We start from the raw sequence: 11889 nt of genomic DNA, 5'->3' as shown, positions 1-11889 counted from the left end.
CGAAGCGCCGAGGCACTGCTGGCCTCAACATCCAGCAGATCGGCGGAGTTGCCCCTCTCCGAAGGCTGCCCGAGACGGCTGGCTCCAGACGAGGTAGCCCATTTTCTCGTCGAGGCGCGCGGCCCACGAGACGCTCGTCGCGCACACGCTCGAGGTCGCGCGGGTCATGGGCAAGGGCGGCGTCTACGCGCCCAAGGGCGAGATCCCGGAGTACGCCGAGGCGTTCAAGAACGCGGGCTACGGCACGTCGGGCGCGTCCGCGGACGTCGAGGCGCGCGTCGTGCACCAAAAGGGCAAGCCCATCAAGGGCCAGCCCGAGGAGGGCGACTTCGCCGTCGGCGCGGTGACGGTCAAGGAGCTCGGCGTCGCCGAGGTGCGCGTGAAGACGCACTGGGCGTCCGTGGACCCCTACATGAAGTTCCCCATGCGCGCGCCCGTGCCACCGACGGAGCCGGCCGGCGGCGCGAACTGCGGCGAGTGCGTCGGGGAGGTCCTAGAAAGCGAGTGCATCGGGTTCCAGCCGGGTGATATCGTACGCGGCCGCTGGGGCTGGGGCGACGTGCGCAACATCCACGGCGCGGACCTCACCAAACTCCGGACCATCCACGACGGCCGGCCGTCGACGGCGCTCGGCGTGTTGGGCATGCCCGGGCGCACGGCCTACTTCGGCCTGTTCAACATCCTCAAGCCCGAACCGGGCCAGACCATCTTCATCTCCGGCGGCGCGGGCTGCGTCGGGTCCTGCGTGGCCCAGATGGCCAAGGCCAAGGGCTGCAAAGTCTACGGGTCGACGACGCACGCGTCCAAGGTCGCGTGGATGGAGTCCATCGGCTACGAGGGCGTGCTGAACGGCTACTACATGGGCGGGCCGCCCCACTACGAGTCCGCGCTGCGGAAGCTGATGCCCGACGGCGTCGACCTCTTCTTCGACTGCGTCGGCGGCGAGCTCTCCGAGGGCGTCTTCCGCCTGCTCAACGACGGCGGCCGCGTCGCCGTCTGCGGCGCGATGTCGACCTACTGCGCGGCGAACCTGGGGGCGGCGCTGATCGGCCCGCTCTACAGCCGGCGGGGGCTGCTGTGCGGCCTCTGGAATCTCGCGACGAACAGGGCAGGAAAAGAGTGATTCAAGTTCGCTTCAACATGAGTGTTCCGCGCGCGCGCGTTCCGGCAAAAGCATCCACGCGTCGAGAGCGCTCCCAGAGATGATCGCTCGTCCAAAAATTAGCCGAAACGAGTGGAAAATGACCGAGATAGGAGCCTTTGAAGTTGGGAATGTCGCTCTCTTGTCCTGCCCAGGCGACGAACGCGACGGAGGCGCTCAACAACCTCAAGTTCGCAAACATGGCGCGCGTGGAGACCATGAAGGCCATGGGCGCCGCCCACAACCTCCAGGAGGCCCCGCACGACTTCGAGTTCCCCGACGGCCGCAAGATCACGTGGGAGGCCTTCGTCGAGGGCCGCTTCTTGGTCGAGGAGGAGGAGGCCGAGGACTACCTCGCGGCGATGATCGACGCGGGGACGCTCAAGTACGAGGAGGATATTGTTGTTGGCGACCTCGACGTCATCCCCGACGCGTTCTGCCGCCTCTTCCACGGGAGCAACCACGGCAAGATGCTCGTGAAGCTCGATCCAAAAATCGGCGCGGAGAACAAGGTGAAGAAGGCCGCGGACATGGCCGAGCGCAAGAAGCAGCGCGCTTTGGACGACGAGGAGATGAAGCGCCGCGACGCGTTACTCAAGGACAAGCAGACGGCCGCGTGGTTCGCGGACAGAGCCAAGCGGGCCAACGAGGCCTGGCAGGCCGAGGTCGACGACTTCATGGGCCCGGCGAAGGAGTGAGTCGTCGTTAGAGGTCGGCGCGCGGCCGCCCCCGGGTAAGGGGGGTGCGGCGGCGTGTTTTCGTGTGTCGGGGTGCGGTTGGGGTCTTGGGGAATGCACGGCGCCCTTGGGCCGCGGTCGTCTACTTCTCGTCGTCGGAGAAGTCGCAGTCGCCGTAGCGCCAGACGCCGGCGCGGGAGCTGCGGGCGGCCTCCTGGAGGGCCTTGAGCTTCGTGGCGAGGTCGTCCTTGGCGTACTTGGAGCCCTTGGGGAGCCGCGCGAGGCCCGCCTCGACGAGCTGCTCGTTGATTGTTTTCGCGTCGTCGCCGGCGGACGCGAGCTTCAGGGCGACCATCTTCTTCTCGGCGCCGCGGACGAAGACCTCCGTGACCGTCAGGTCCTGGCCCCAGCAGAGCTCGTGGACCGTCTTCGCCGCGTCCTCGCCGTAGTCGTCCTCCAGCGACGGCGCCTGGACGTGCGCCAGGCCGACCTCGAGCGCCGCGTAGGGCAGCGCGGCGTAGCCCGCGTCCAGCGGCGCGAGGGTCTTCGCCGTCACGCCGACGTCGACGTTGCCGAAGTCGAGGAACTTGATCTTGTAGGTCTTGGCCTCCTTGTCGACCTCGAGCACTTTGGCGCGGTACCAGGCGTCGCCGGAGCCGTCGTCGAACTTCGCCGCGACGACGGCGTTGCGCCGGTACGTCGCCGCGGGATCGGCGGCGCCGGCGAAGCCGGCCATCTTCGCGAGGACGGCGTCGAGCTTGGGCGTCGCGCCGGCCTCCGTGACCTCGGCCAAATGGAGCGACGAGCCGTCGGTGATGTCCGCGACCTTGGCGCGGAACGTCTTCGCCTTGGGCGGCTCCTTGGGCTCGGCGACCTTCTCGGCCTCCTCGCGGTTCTTCTCGTCGGCCCACAAACCGAGCTTGAGGTCCTTGGCCGTCGCCTCGAGCTTGGCCCACCGCGCGTCGCCGGAGCGGTAGCGGTCGACGCGCGCGAAGCCCCGGGCCAACAACCGGCTCTCGAAGGAGTCGTCGTCGACGTCGACGGCGGGCATCTTGACGCCGCCGCCCTCGCCGAGGGCCGCGAGGTCGTTGCGCGACCGCTTCGCGTCCTCCGGCAGCAGGCGGATGCCGCCCAGGCCGACGCCGTTGCGGTCCATGTCCGCGACGCTGACGTCGACGGTGCGCTGGAGCAGCGTCGCGCGCGAGAAGGCCTTGGCCGCGTCGCCGGCGAACTCCTCCTGGGGCCGCGCGGCGGACGACGCCGACGGGCTCCGGCAGCCCGCGAGCGCGAGGACGAGCACGCAGCCCTCGGACGCGACCTTGACCTTGAAGCGGCTCCCGGAGAACACGGCTTCCACCGTCGCGCGCACGGACCGCTGGCGCTGGAGCGAGGGCAGGAAGGTGCGCGCGCGCTTCGCGTCGCCGGCGAGGTCCGCGACCTTGGGCGGCGGCGGCGGCGCCTTGCCCGACCAGAGCCGGAGCTTCTTGGCCTTGGCGTCCGTCTCGGCCGCGACGAGCTGCTCGTAGCGGCCCGCGCGCTCGTCGGAGTTGCGCGGCGGCGTCACGGCGGCGAGGCCCAGCGCGAGGAGCGCCTCGCCGACGTCCTTCTGCTTGTCCTCTGGCACGGGCGCGGGCGCCTTGCCCTTCTTCGCGTCGGGCAGCGTGCAGACGCGCGCGAAGACGAGCTTCATGGTCTTGCCCTCGTCGGCGTTGCCCACGGGGATCTCGCGCGCGTACTCGACGAGCACGCGGCAGCGCTTGCCGATGCACGCGTGGCGGAGCGCCTCCTTGGACTCCAACGACCAGGCCTCCTCCTTGCGGCCCTGCTTCGCGTTGCCGAGGCGCGGCGCCTTGAGGGACGACAGGGACACGCGCGCCTCGGTCCCCGACGACGAGAGCACGACGACCTGGTCGCCGGAGACGACCTCGACGACGACGCCCTCGAAGTCCGCGTCGATGTTCCCGAGGTTCGGCTTCGCGTAGCCCTTCCAGACGCGGAGCTTCGCCGCGCGCGCCGCGGACTCGGCCGTGCGCATGGACGACGCCTCCGCCGGGTCCACGGCGCCCATGCCCATCTCCTGGACCTTGCCGAGGCCCTCCTTGAGCACCGCGACGCCGATCTTCGCGCCGGACGCGGCGTGCGACACGCAGCCCAACGCGTTGCCGAACTTGTCCGCGCCGCAGAAGGTGATGGACACCTCTCTGTGGAGCAAGCGCGTCTCCACGAAGTGCTTGGCCTCGAGCGCGAAGGGCTCGGGCGGCGGCGGCGGCGGCCGCGCGGCCGCCGCGTCGTCGCCGTCGCCGTTCTCCTTGTTCTCCTTGGCCGGCGCGCGGAAGGGCACCTTGCCGCAGCGCACGCCCGCGAGCTGGACGTTGACCATGGCCATCTCCGACGGCTCGCCCGTGACGACGAGGCACTTGAGGTTGGAGCCGTCGCGGACGTACTCGACGATGCCCCGCGCGGTGGCACCGAGGGAAGACGCGTCCGCGCCCGTCCACTGGACCGTGCGCACGGCGGCCTTCTTCGCCGCGGCGTCGGCCGTGTGCTGGCCCAAACCCGCGGCCTTGGCCTCGGCCTCCGCGGCCTCGAGCTCGGCGTCGTCGGACTTGCCGCTCCGCGAGCACCAGCCGGCCTTGACGAGGTGCGCCGCGACGGACTCGGGCGGCCCGCCGGCGGTCTTCGGCTGGGTCCAGACGGACCCGTACTGGCGCGCGCCCGCGCTCGCGCCCTTGGCGTCCACGCGGAAGCTCACGGTCCGGCCGAGGCAGTGCTTGCGGAGGTAGTCGCGCGCGGCCCACGCGAAGGGCTCGTCCGTGGAACCTGCGACGGTGGTGCGGTGTCCTTTCCGGTGTACACCGCTTCCCCGGGACGCCGGTCTCGCGTACCGCTGCCGCGCGCGAGGCGGGGCGCGTTGACGCCGCTGAGCGTGAGCTGCAGCTCCGGCGGCGGGCCGTTGCTCGCGCTCCGGCCCATGAGCAGGAGCGTGTCGCCCGTGAGGACGCCCTTGACCGTCGCGTAGCCGGTCGCCATGTTCTTGGGCTCGGGCGCGACGATACGATGCGAGGCGCTCCGAAGCGACGGCAGCGAGCACTGCTGCTCCGCGATCGATCGGATCGAGGTGTCGCTGTTTGCTCTTGAAGAGATCGTGAAGTGTGAAGATCACGACGCAAATAAGTACGCGTACGCAAATGATGCCGTGCGCACGTGCGCAACGCGTAGGACATGACACTGTCCGTGGACTTGTCCGTCCACGGCGCTGCGTGGCGCCGTCGGTCTACGCCGAAGCCGGGCGCTCGCCCGCGCCGCACCTTACGAAAACGCACGGACCCGCCGCCTCAGCACGTGCCCGCGTCGCACCAGTAGAGGCAGCCCTCGCCCGGGTCGCCGGAGTCGCACGCGTTCGCCTCGTCCTTGGCGGCGGCCTTCTGCTCGCAGCCGGGCATGATCTTCGTCTCGTCGCCGTCCATCTGGATGCCCCAGCCCGTCGGGTCGATGACGTAGTGGACGCCGCCGCCCGTCGCGCCGGGCCGGTGCGTGTCCGGGCACGAGTAGCGCACGTCCGGGTGGTCCAGGATCCAGTCGAGGAACGCCTCGTGCGTGATGTCCGTGTCGATGGCGAAGTGGTTGTCCATCCAGCGGTCCATGGCGCAGTCCGGCGTGCCGTCCAGATAGTAGTCGTGCGTCGCCTTGAGGAGCGCTTCGAAGTCGCCGACCTTGAAGTCGCCGGCCGTCGCGTCGTCGCCCCGTTTGACGAAGCACACGTCCGCCGTCGTGCCGTTGATCTGGAAGCACTTCTTGCGCACGTCCGCGAGCTCGAGGCCCATGGTCTGGCGCGCGCCGAGGCCGAAGCGGTAGAAGTCGTGGATCGCGGTCAGATTCGTCGCCGCGCGGCTCACGGAAGACACGAGCAGCCGCGGGTCGCCCTTGTGCAGCGCCCCCATCTGCGCGATGCGGTCGTCGGTCATGCGCTGCTCCAATTTTATGGCGACCTTGTTGTGCGAAGGCGGAAACAGCGAGACGAGCTCCACCACGAGCTGCGTCTTCGGCACGTGGAAGTAGACGGAGTAGCCCGTTTTTTCAACACCATAAGGCCAGGTCGCCGGCAGCCAGGGCAGCCCCAGCGCCTCCAGGTTCGCCACGTACCAGTCGAGGGTTTGAGTATACAGCGCCGCGTTGTAGTCGAGGAACGCGTCGAAGCTCTTCAACCCCTCCAGCTTCTCTGTGAACTGTGCTTCCACAAAAGCGATGGACGCGTTGCCATCACTATGACCCTCGACGCTCGTGATATGTAATCCAAAACACTCGCCCTGGAAGTTCTCGGCCGTCTGGTTCTCCGCGCCGCGGACGTAGACCGAGCTCTCGCAGTCGTCGTCCATCGCGCAGGCGTTGCAGCAGCCCGCGGCGCTGTGGGCGGGCACGACGTAGGCGTACTGCACGGGGCCCGGCGTCGCGGACCCGTAGGCGCAGTCGTTGCCGCTCGCCCAGGCCGGCGGCGTCGTCCGCACGTCTTCGGACGTCGCGCGGAACGTCTGCCCCCGGAACCCTTTCGAAGATCTAACAAAACAGCTGCCGATCATCGCCGGCGCCTTGAGGGTCTCGACGCGGCCCATGACGATGGGCCAGGCGTCGGGCATGTAGGACGTGCCCGCGGGGCAGACGGCGACGTCCGCGGGGAAGGAGTCGCGCGCCACGGTCATGTTCAGGGCCCTTAGTAGCAGCGCGCCGCCGGCCCGCGCGGACTCGGCGCTCGTGGCGTAGGTGCTCTTCGCGAGGCCGCCGAGGTGGCAGTCCGCAGCCGCCGCGCCGGCGGCCAGCGCCGCCAGGGAGAGCCACATTGCGTAGCCAATCACACAGGTTCAATAGTGCAGCACTAATCGGCAACCGGAAACTTGCAGGAGGTGACAAGGACTTCTGTCTACTTCTGGGGCCGCGACGTGGGCGTTCCTCGAGCGCGATGGGATCCTCAGAAGCCGGCGCGTCGCCGCCGTCGACGCCGCCAAGGCAGCCCGACAACGGCAAGCGGCCGCGGCCGCCGAAGCTCTGGGCCGCGGCGCCGACGCCGCGCGCCGACGGGGCGCGGAGCCTCTGCGGCGTCTGCGGGCGCCTCACGTCCGGCGTCTGCTCCGGGTGCAAGTTCGTCCCGATCTGCAGCGTCAACTGCCTCCGGTCCCTCTGGGACACGGAGCACCGCACGTTCTGCCCCATCATGTCCGGCGGCGGCGCGCGCGCCGGCCCCTTCGCGACGGCCGGCCCGCGCGCCGCGACCGTCGGCGACCTCCGCGCGCACCTCCGCGACAGGCCCTGGCTCGGCAAGGAGTGAGCGCGCGGCGGCGCGGGCGCGGGCGGCGCGCTCGTTGCGCGCGCGCGGCGGCGGGACGCGCGCTCGACATCCCCCCCGGCTCGCGCGCGCGATCCCCCCCGGGGGCTCTGGTAAGACGGCGCTCCCCGACCACTTAGACCCTCCAGTAGAGGTTCGTGAAGTCGTGCTTGTCGACGTACTTGCGGTTGTCCTCGCACATGGCGTCGAGCTTCCGCGTCGTCTCGCGGCGCTGCGCGTCGAGGACGGACTCGTGGGCCGCCGACTTGTGGTGCAGGTGCATCTCGCGCGTGGCGATGCGCTTCGCCGCCGCGCGCTCGCCGTCCGTCATGGCCTGGTGGTGGTCGTGGACGGGGGCCTCCGGCGCCTTGGCCGTCTTCCGGCGCACCGCGGCCTTCTTTTCAGACGCGCGGCGGCCTGGGCAGGACAAGAGAGATTCAACGTCGCTTCAACGTGAGTGTTCCGCGCGCGCGCGTTCCGGGAAAAGCATTCACGCTTCGAGACCGTTCCGAGAGATGATCGCTCGTCCAAAAATCAGCCGAAACGAGTGGAAAACGGCCGAGAAAGGAGCCTTTGAAGTTGGGAATTTCGCTCTCTTGTCCTGCCCTGGCGGCGGCCGCGCTCCTCGTACTCCGCCTGGCGTTCGATCTTGCGCGACAGGAAGTCGACGGGCTTCTCCTCGAGGGGCGCCGCGTCCGGCGCGAGGGCGCCGCCGCCGCGCCAGGGGAGCGTGTAGGCCGACACCCAGGCGAAGACGCGGTCCGCGTCGTCGCGGTCCTTCTTCCGCGGCAAGAGCGCGTCCGCCTTGGCGAGGGCCTTGCGCTTCAGCGCCGGGAGGATGGCGCGCCGCGCGTCGTCGAGCGCCTCGAAGACGTGGGGCGGCAGTTTCGCGTCGTCCGGCACGTCGAGCGCGTCGCCGCTGAGGAAGTTCTCCGCCGGCGCCACTTCCGCTCCCTTCTTCCGGTCCAGGGTCGGCAGGAGCGCGTTCAGCGTCGTCGCCGCGTGGGTCTCCGCGGCGAGGAAGCCGTGGCCGTAGAGGTAGGTGAGCGGCTCGCGGCGGCGCAGCGCCGCGAGGCACGCGGACGGCGACGCGAGCTGCACGGCGCTGCGGAGCGCGTGGCGCGCGGCGAGCAGCGGCGCGACGGCGGCGAGCGCCGCCCGCCCCTGGGCGAGGAGGTCCGCGTCGTCCTCGGCGCAGCCGGGCGTCGACACGCAGACCTCGATCGCGTCGGCGATGGCCTCCGCGGAGCTCAGGGTCGCGAGGTGCTGCCGCGCGAAGGACGCGGGGGGCAGCAGCGCGCTCCAGGCGCTCAGCGACGACGCGTCGTCGCCGCCGTCGTCGAGGGGCTCCTGGCCCGCGGCGGCGATGGCGTCCTTGAGCCGGCGCGTCGCCCGTTTCCGCGCGTAGACGCGCGCGAGCGCGCGCTCCGCGGCTTTGACGGCGCCCCGGGGCGCGAGGTCCGCGGGCAGGCCCGCGTCGAGGTCGTCGCTCAGCGCGGCGAGCGCGGCGGCGAGGGCGTCCTCCTCCGCGGCGCCCTCGAGGGCCGCCGCGTGCGCGTCGCGCCTCGAGAACGCGCGCGCGCGCGCGTCCGCGCGCGCGAGGAGCGCCGACACGTCGCCGTCGCTCGCGTGCGCCGCCAGGTAGGCGTGGGCCTTGTCCCGCGCGGCGTCGAGGTCCGTCTTGTCCGCGCTCTTGAGCGCGCGGCGCAGCGCGGACAAGACGCGGAGCCGCTTCACGAATCGCCGCGCGAGGAATTTCCGGCACGACGTCTGGATGTGGAGGAGCAGGCCCGCGAGCTTCGCTAAGAATGCGTTCGCGTCGGCGATGGCCTTGTCGGCGGCTCGCGTGTCCTCCTCGATGGCCTTCTGTTTCGCGGCCTCCTCGGCTTCGGCCTTGGCCTTGGCGGCCTTCGCCTCCTCCTCCCGCTTCTTGCGGGCCGCCTCCGCGGCCTTCTTCTTGAGCCGCGCCTCGCGCTTCGACCCCTCCGTGCGCAACATCTTGAGCTGGGCCTTCATCCAGGTCTGGATGGCCTTGATCGACGCCTCGACGGCCTTCTCGTACTTGCGTTCCAAGAGCCCCCGGACCTTCTGGTCCCGGAGGAAGACCTTGGTCTTGCCGACGGCGATCTGGGCCGACGCGAGGTCCTTGGCGTCCAGGTACGCCCTGCGCATGCCGTCGGCGGCGGCGACGGCGCTGCCGGCGCCGGACAGCGCGGCGTCGCAGAGCCGGATCGCGGCCTTTTGCGACGACGGCAGCGTCCGCGCGTAGCGCTTCACGAAGGCCTCCAGGGGCACGCGCACGGCGTAGCCGGCCTTGCGGATCCGTATGGCCTCGAAGAGGCCCGCGTACTTGAGCTGGCGCAGCACGAGCGGGTTCTCGAAGCGGCCCGGCAGCGCGAGCTGGTTCGGCTTCACGCAGCGCGCGAAGTGCGGCGCCGTGTCTCGGAGCTGCGCGTCCAGCCGCCCGAGGTCGGCCTTGAACTTGGACGCGATGGTCGCGTTGCCCTTCTTCTTCGCGCGGCCCCCGGCGTCGGCCTCCTCGACGGCCGGCGGGAAGAGCTTCGCGACGAGCGGATTTTTGGATTTCGCCAGGCACCTCCGTAGCCCGGGCAGGAGCGCGTCCGCGTTCTTCTCGAGCCAGCCGACGGCGTCGTAGGTCACGGGCCCCGCGAAGTGGTGGACCGTGAAACACATGGCCGACATGGACGGCTTCGCCTTGGAGTAGTGCGCGTGGTCCGCGTGGTGGTCGTTCAAGACGGCGACGAATTTGGCGTCGGAACCGCCGGGCGTGACGCGCTGCTCGTCGAGCGCGCTGAGCACGCCCCGAGCTTTCGGTGCTTCTAAGAGCTCCAAGCACGGGAGGTTGTCCGCGAAGACGATGTCGTCGCAGGGCACCTCTTCCTCCTTGTAGATGGCCATCTCGCCCTCGAAGATGACGTCGTTGAAGTGCTTCTGGAGTTTCTCGTTCGCGAGGTTGATGCAGAGCTGCTCGAAGCTGTTCTGCTTGAAGACCTCGAAGCCGAAAATATCTAAGACGCCGACGAGCGTCTCCTTCTTGATGCCGCCGCCGGCCTCCAGCGCGCCGTCGACCGTCTCCACGAGCCAGGAGAAGCAGCGGCCGTACAACGCCTTCGCGAGCGCGTCGCGCGCGTCGGCCGCGGCCTCGGGCCGCAGCGGCGAGAGGATGGGCTCGCCCTTGGGCTGGGGCACCTCCTTGTGCGTGAGGCCCCGCTCGAGGTCGCCCAGCAGGTCCGTCAGGCCCGCGAACTCCGCCGCGAGCTGTAAAGTCTTCACGTCGCCGACGACGGAGCCGTCGCCCTCGGCCGCGGCGTCGAAGGCGACGTCGCCCGCGTGCAGGACCGCGGCGACGACGCGGAACAAGTTCGTCGTGTCGTCCTTGGAGAAGCCGAGGTCCTTGAGTGCGCCGAGGAGCTCGTCCGTCTCCCGCTCCTCGTCGCGGCCGGGGACGGCGACGCAGCCCGACGACGACAGGTAGGCGTGGTGCGCCGCGCCCTTGAGCTTGAGGCCGCGGGACGCCTCGAGGGTCTGGGCCATGTAGAGCGCGTGGTAGTTGCGCTCGCCGTGGAGCTGCCGCGACACGCGCGCCGTCTCCAGCAGGTAGTGGTCGATGCGGCAGCCCGCGATGGCCGGCGTCGCATCCTTGAAGCCCAGCTCGATGATCATCCACTTGCCGAAGCGGCTCGAGTTGTCGTTGCGCAGGGTCTTCGCGTTGCCGAAGCTCTCCAAGATGGGGTTCGACTGCATGATCTGCTTCTCGATGGACGTCTCCGAGGCGTCGCCGGACGCGGTCGCGTGGGCGATGAGCGCCAGGATCTTTTTGGTGGTCTCCGTCTTGCCTGCGCCGGACTCGCCGGAGATGAGCACGGACTGGGGCTTCTTCTCCCGCAGCGCGCCGAGGAACGCGCGCGCGGCCGTCGCGTAGACGTGGGGGGCGGGTTTGACACCACCGGCCTGGGCCGCGCGCTCGACGCTCAGGCACCTGGCCATGGCGTCCTCGGAGTAAAAGGCCCGGGGCAGGTTCTGGAAGGGGTTCACGGCCACGAGAATGGAGCCGACGAACGTGTAGATCTCCGAGTTCTCGTAGCGTCTCCCTAGCTGGTACGCGATGGCCCCTTCGCTGTAGCTGTCGAGCTCCACGAGGTTGTCGACGACGGTCGCTACCGAGCCCGCGTCGACGGGCTCGAGCTCGCCGAGCTTGTCCGCGCCGAGGCCGAGCGTGGAGCCGTCGGGCCGCGTGAGCGTCGCGCGCGCGCCCGTCCGTTCGCAGCGGCACGCGACCCAGGCGCTCTTGTCGTCGCTGACCCAGTAGAACTCGCCGGACGCGACGCCCGACGCCGGGAGCATGGCCGCCGCGAGGGGCGGCGGGCCGTCCATGGGGCTGTGCTCCTTGACGACGGACGACCGCCGCGCGAGCTTGCCCGTGGCTTTGGCGGCCTCGACGATCGATTGCCGCGGCGCGACCTTGGGCGGGGCCATGACGGGCATGCTCCGCGGCGGCGGCGCGGCGTAGGCGCGCACGAGCGCCTCGGGCGGGGGGGTTGTGGGCGGCGCGAGGCCGCTGGGCGGCGGCGGCCGCGCGGCCGGCCGAGGCGGGAGCGAAGCGGGCGGGGGCGCGCGAGGCGGGAGCGCCGCTCGAAGCGGTCCTGGCGCTCGAGGCGGTCCTGGTGCCGACGGAGGCCGAGGCGGTCCTGGTGCCGACGGAGGCCGAGCGGCCGGCGCGGCGCGGGGCGGCG

The 11889-nt window shown here is 70.5% G+C and overlaps 3 protein-coding genes across 3 annotated transcripts; 1 reads left to right on the top strand and 2 right to left on the bottom strand.

Annotated features, from left to right (window-relative positions):
* Window positions 1-295: 295 nt before the first annotated feature.
* AURANDRAFT_4267 (hypothetical protein) lies at window positions 296-1018 on the top strand (the record flags this gene model as incomplete). Its single annotated transcript, XM_009038608.1, has 1 exon — window positions 296-1018. A coding segment is annotated over one exon (723 nt), but the record flags the coding sequence as incomplete, so codon positions are not given.
* A 942-nt stretch (window positions 1019-1960) lies between these two features.
* Window positions 1961-3853, bottom strand: AURANDRAFT_26433 (hypothetical protein; the record flags this gene model as incomplete). The annotated part of the gene is made up of 2 exons (XM_009038667.1): window positions 1961-2831; window positions 2916-3853. The coding sequence occupies 2 exons, from the start codon at window positions 3851-3853 to the stop codon at window positions 1961-1963; spliced, it is 1809 nt and encodes a 602-aa protein (XP_009036915.1).
* Window positions 3854-9385: 5532 nt separating this feature from the next.
* On the bottom strand, window positions 9386-11500 carry AURANDRAFT_26166 (hypothetical protein; the record flags this gene model as incomplete). Its single annotated transcript, XM_009038666.1, has 1 exon — window positions 9386-11500. A coding segment is annotated over one exon (2115 nt), but the record flags the coding sequence as incomplete, so codon positions are not given.
* Window positions 11501-11889: the final 389 nt, after the last annotated feature.

This window comes from Aureococcus anophagefferens, assembly GCF_000186865.1.
Source record: "Aureococcus anophagefferens unplaced genomic scaffold AURANscaffold_9, whole genome shotgun sequence".
Classification (NCBI taxonomy): domain Eukaryota; class Pelagophyceae; order Pelagomonadales; family Pelagomonadaceae; genus Aureococcus; species Aureococcus anophagefferens.
The sequence above is the reverse complement of the archived record's forward strand: the minus strand, read 5'-3'. Positions and strand labels throughout refer to the sequence as shown.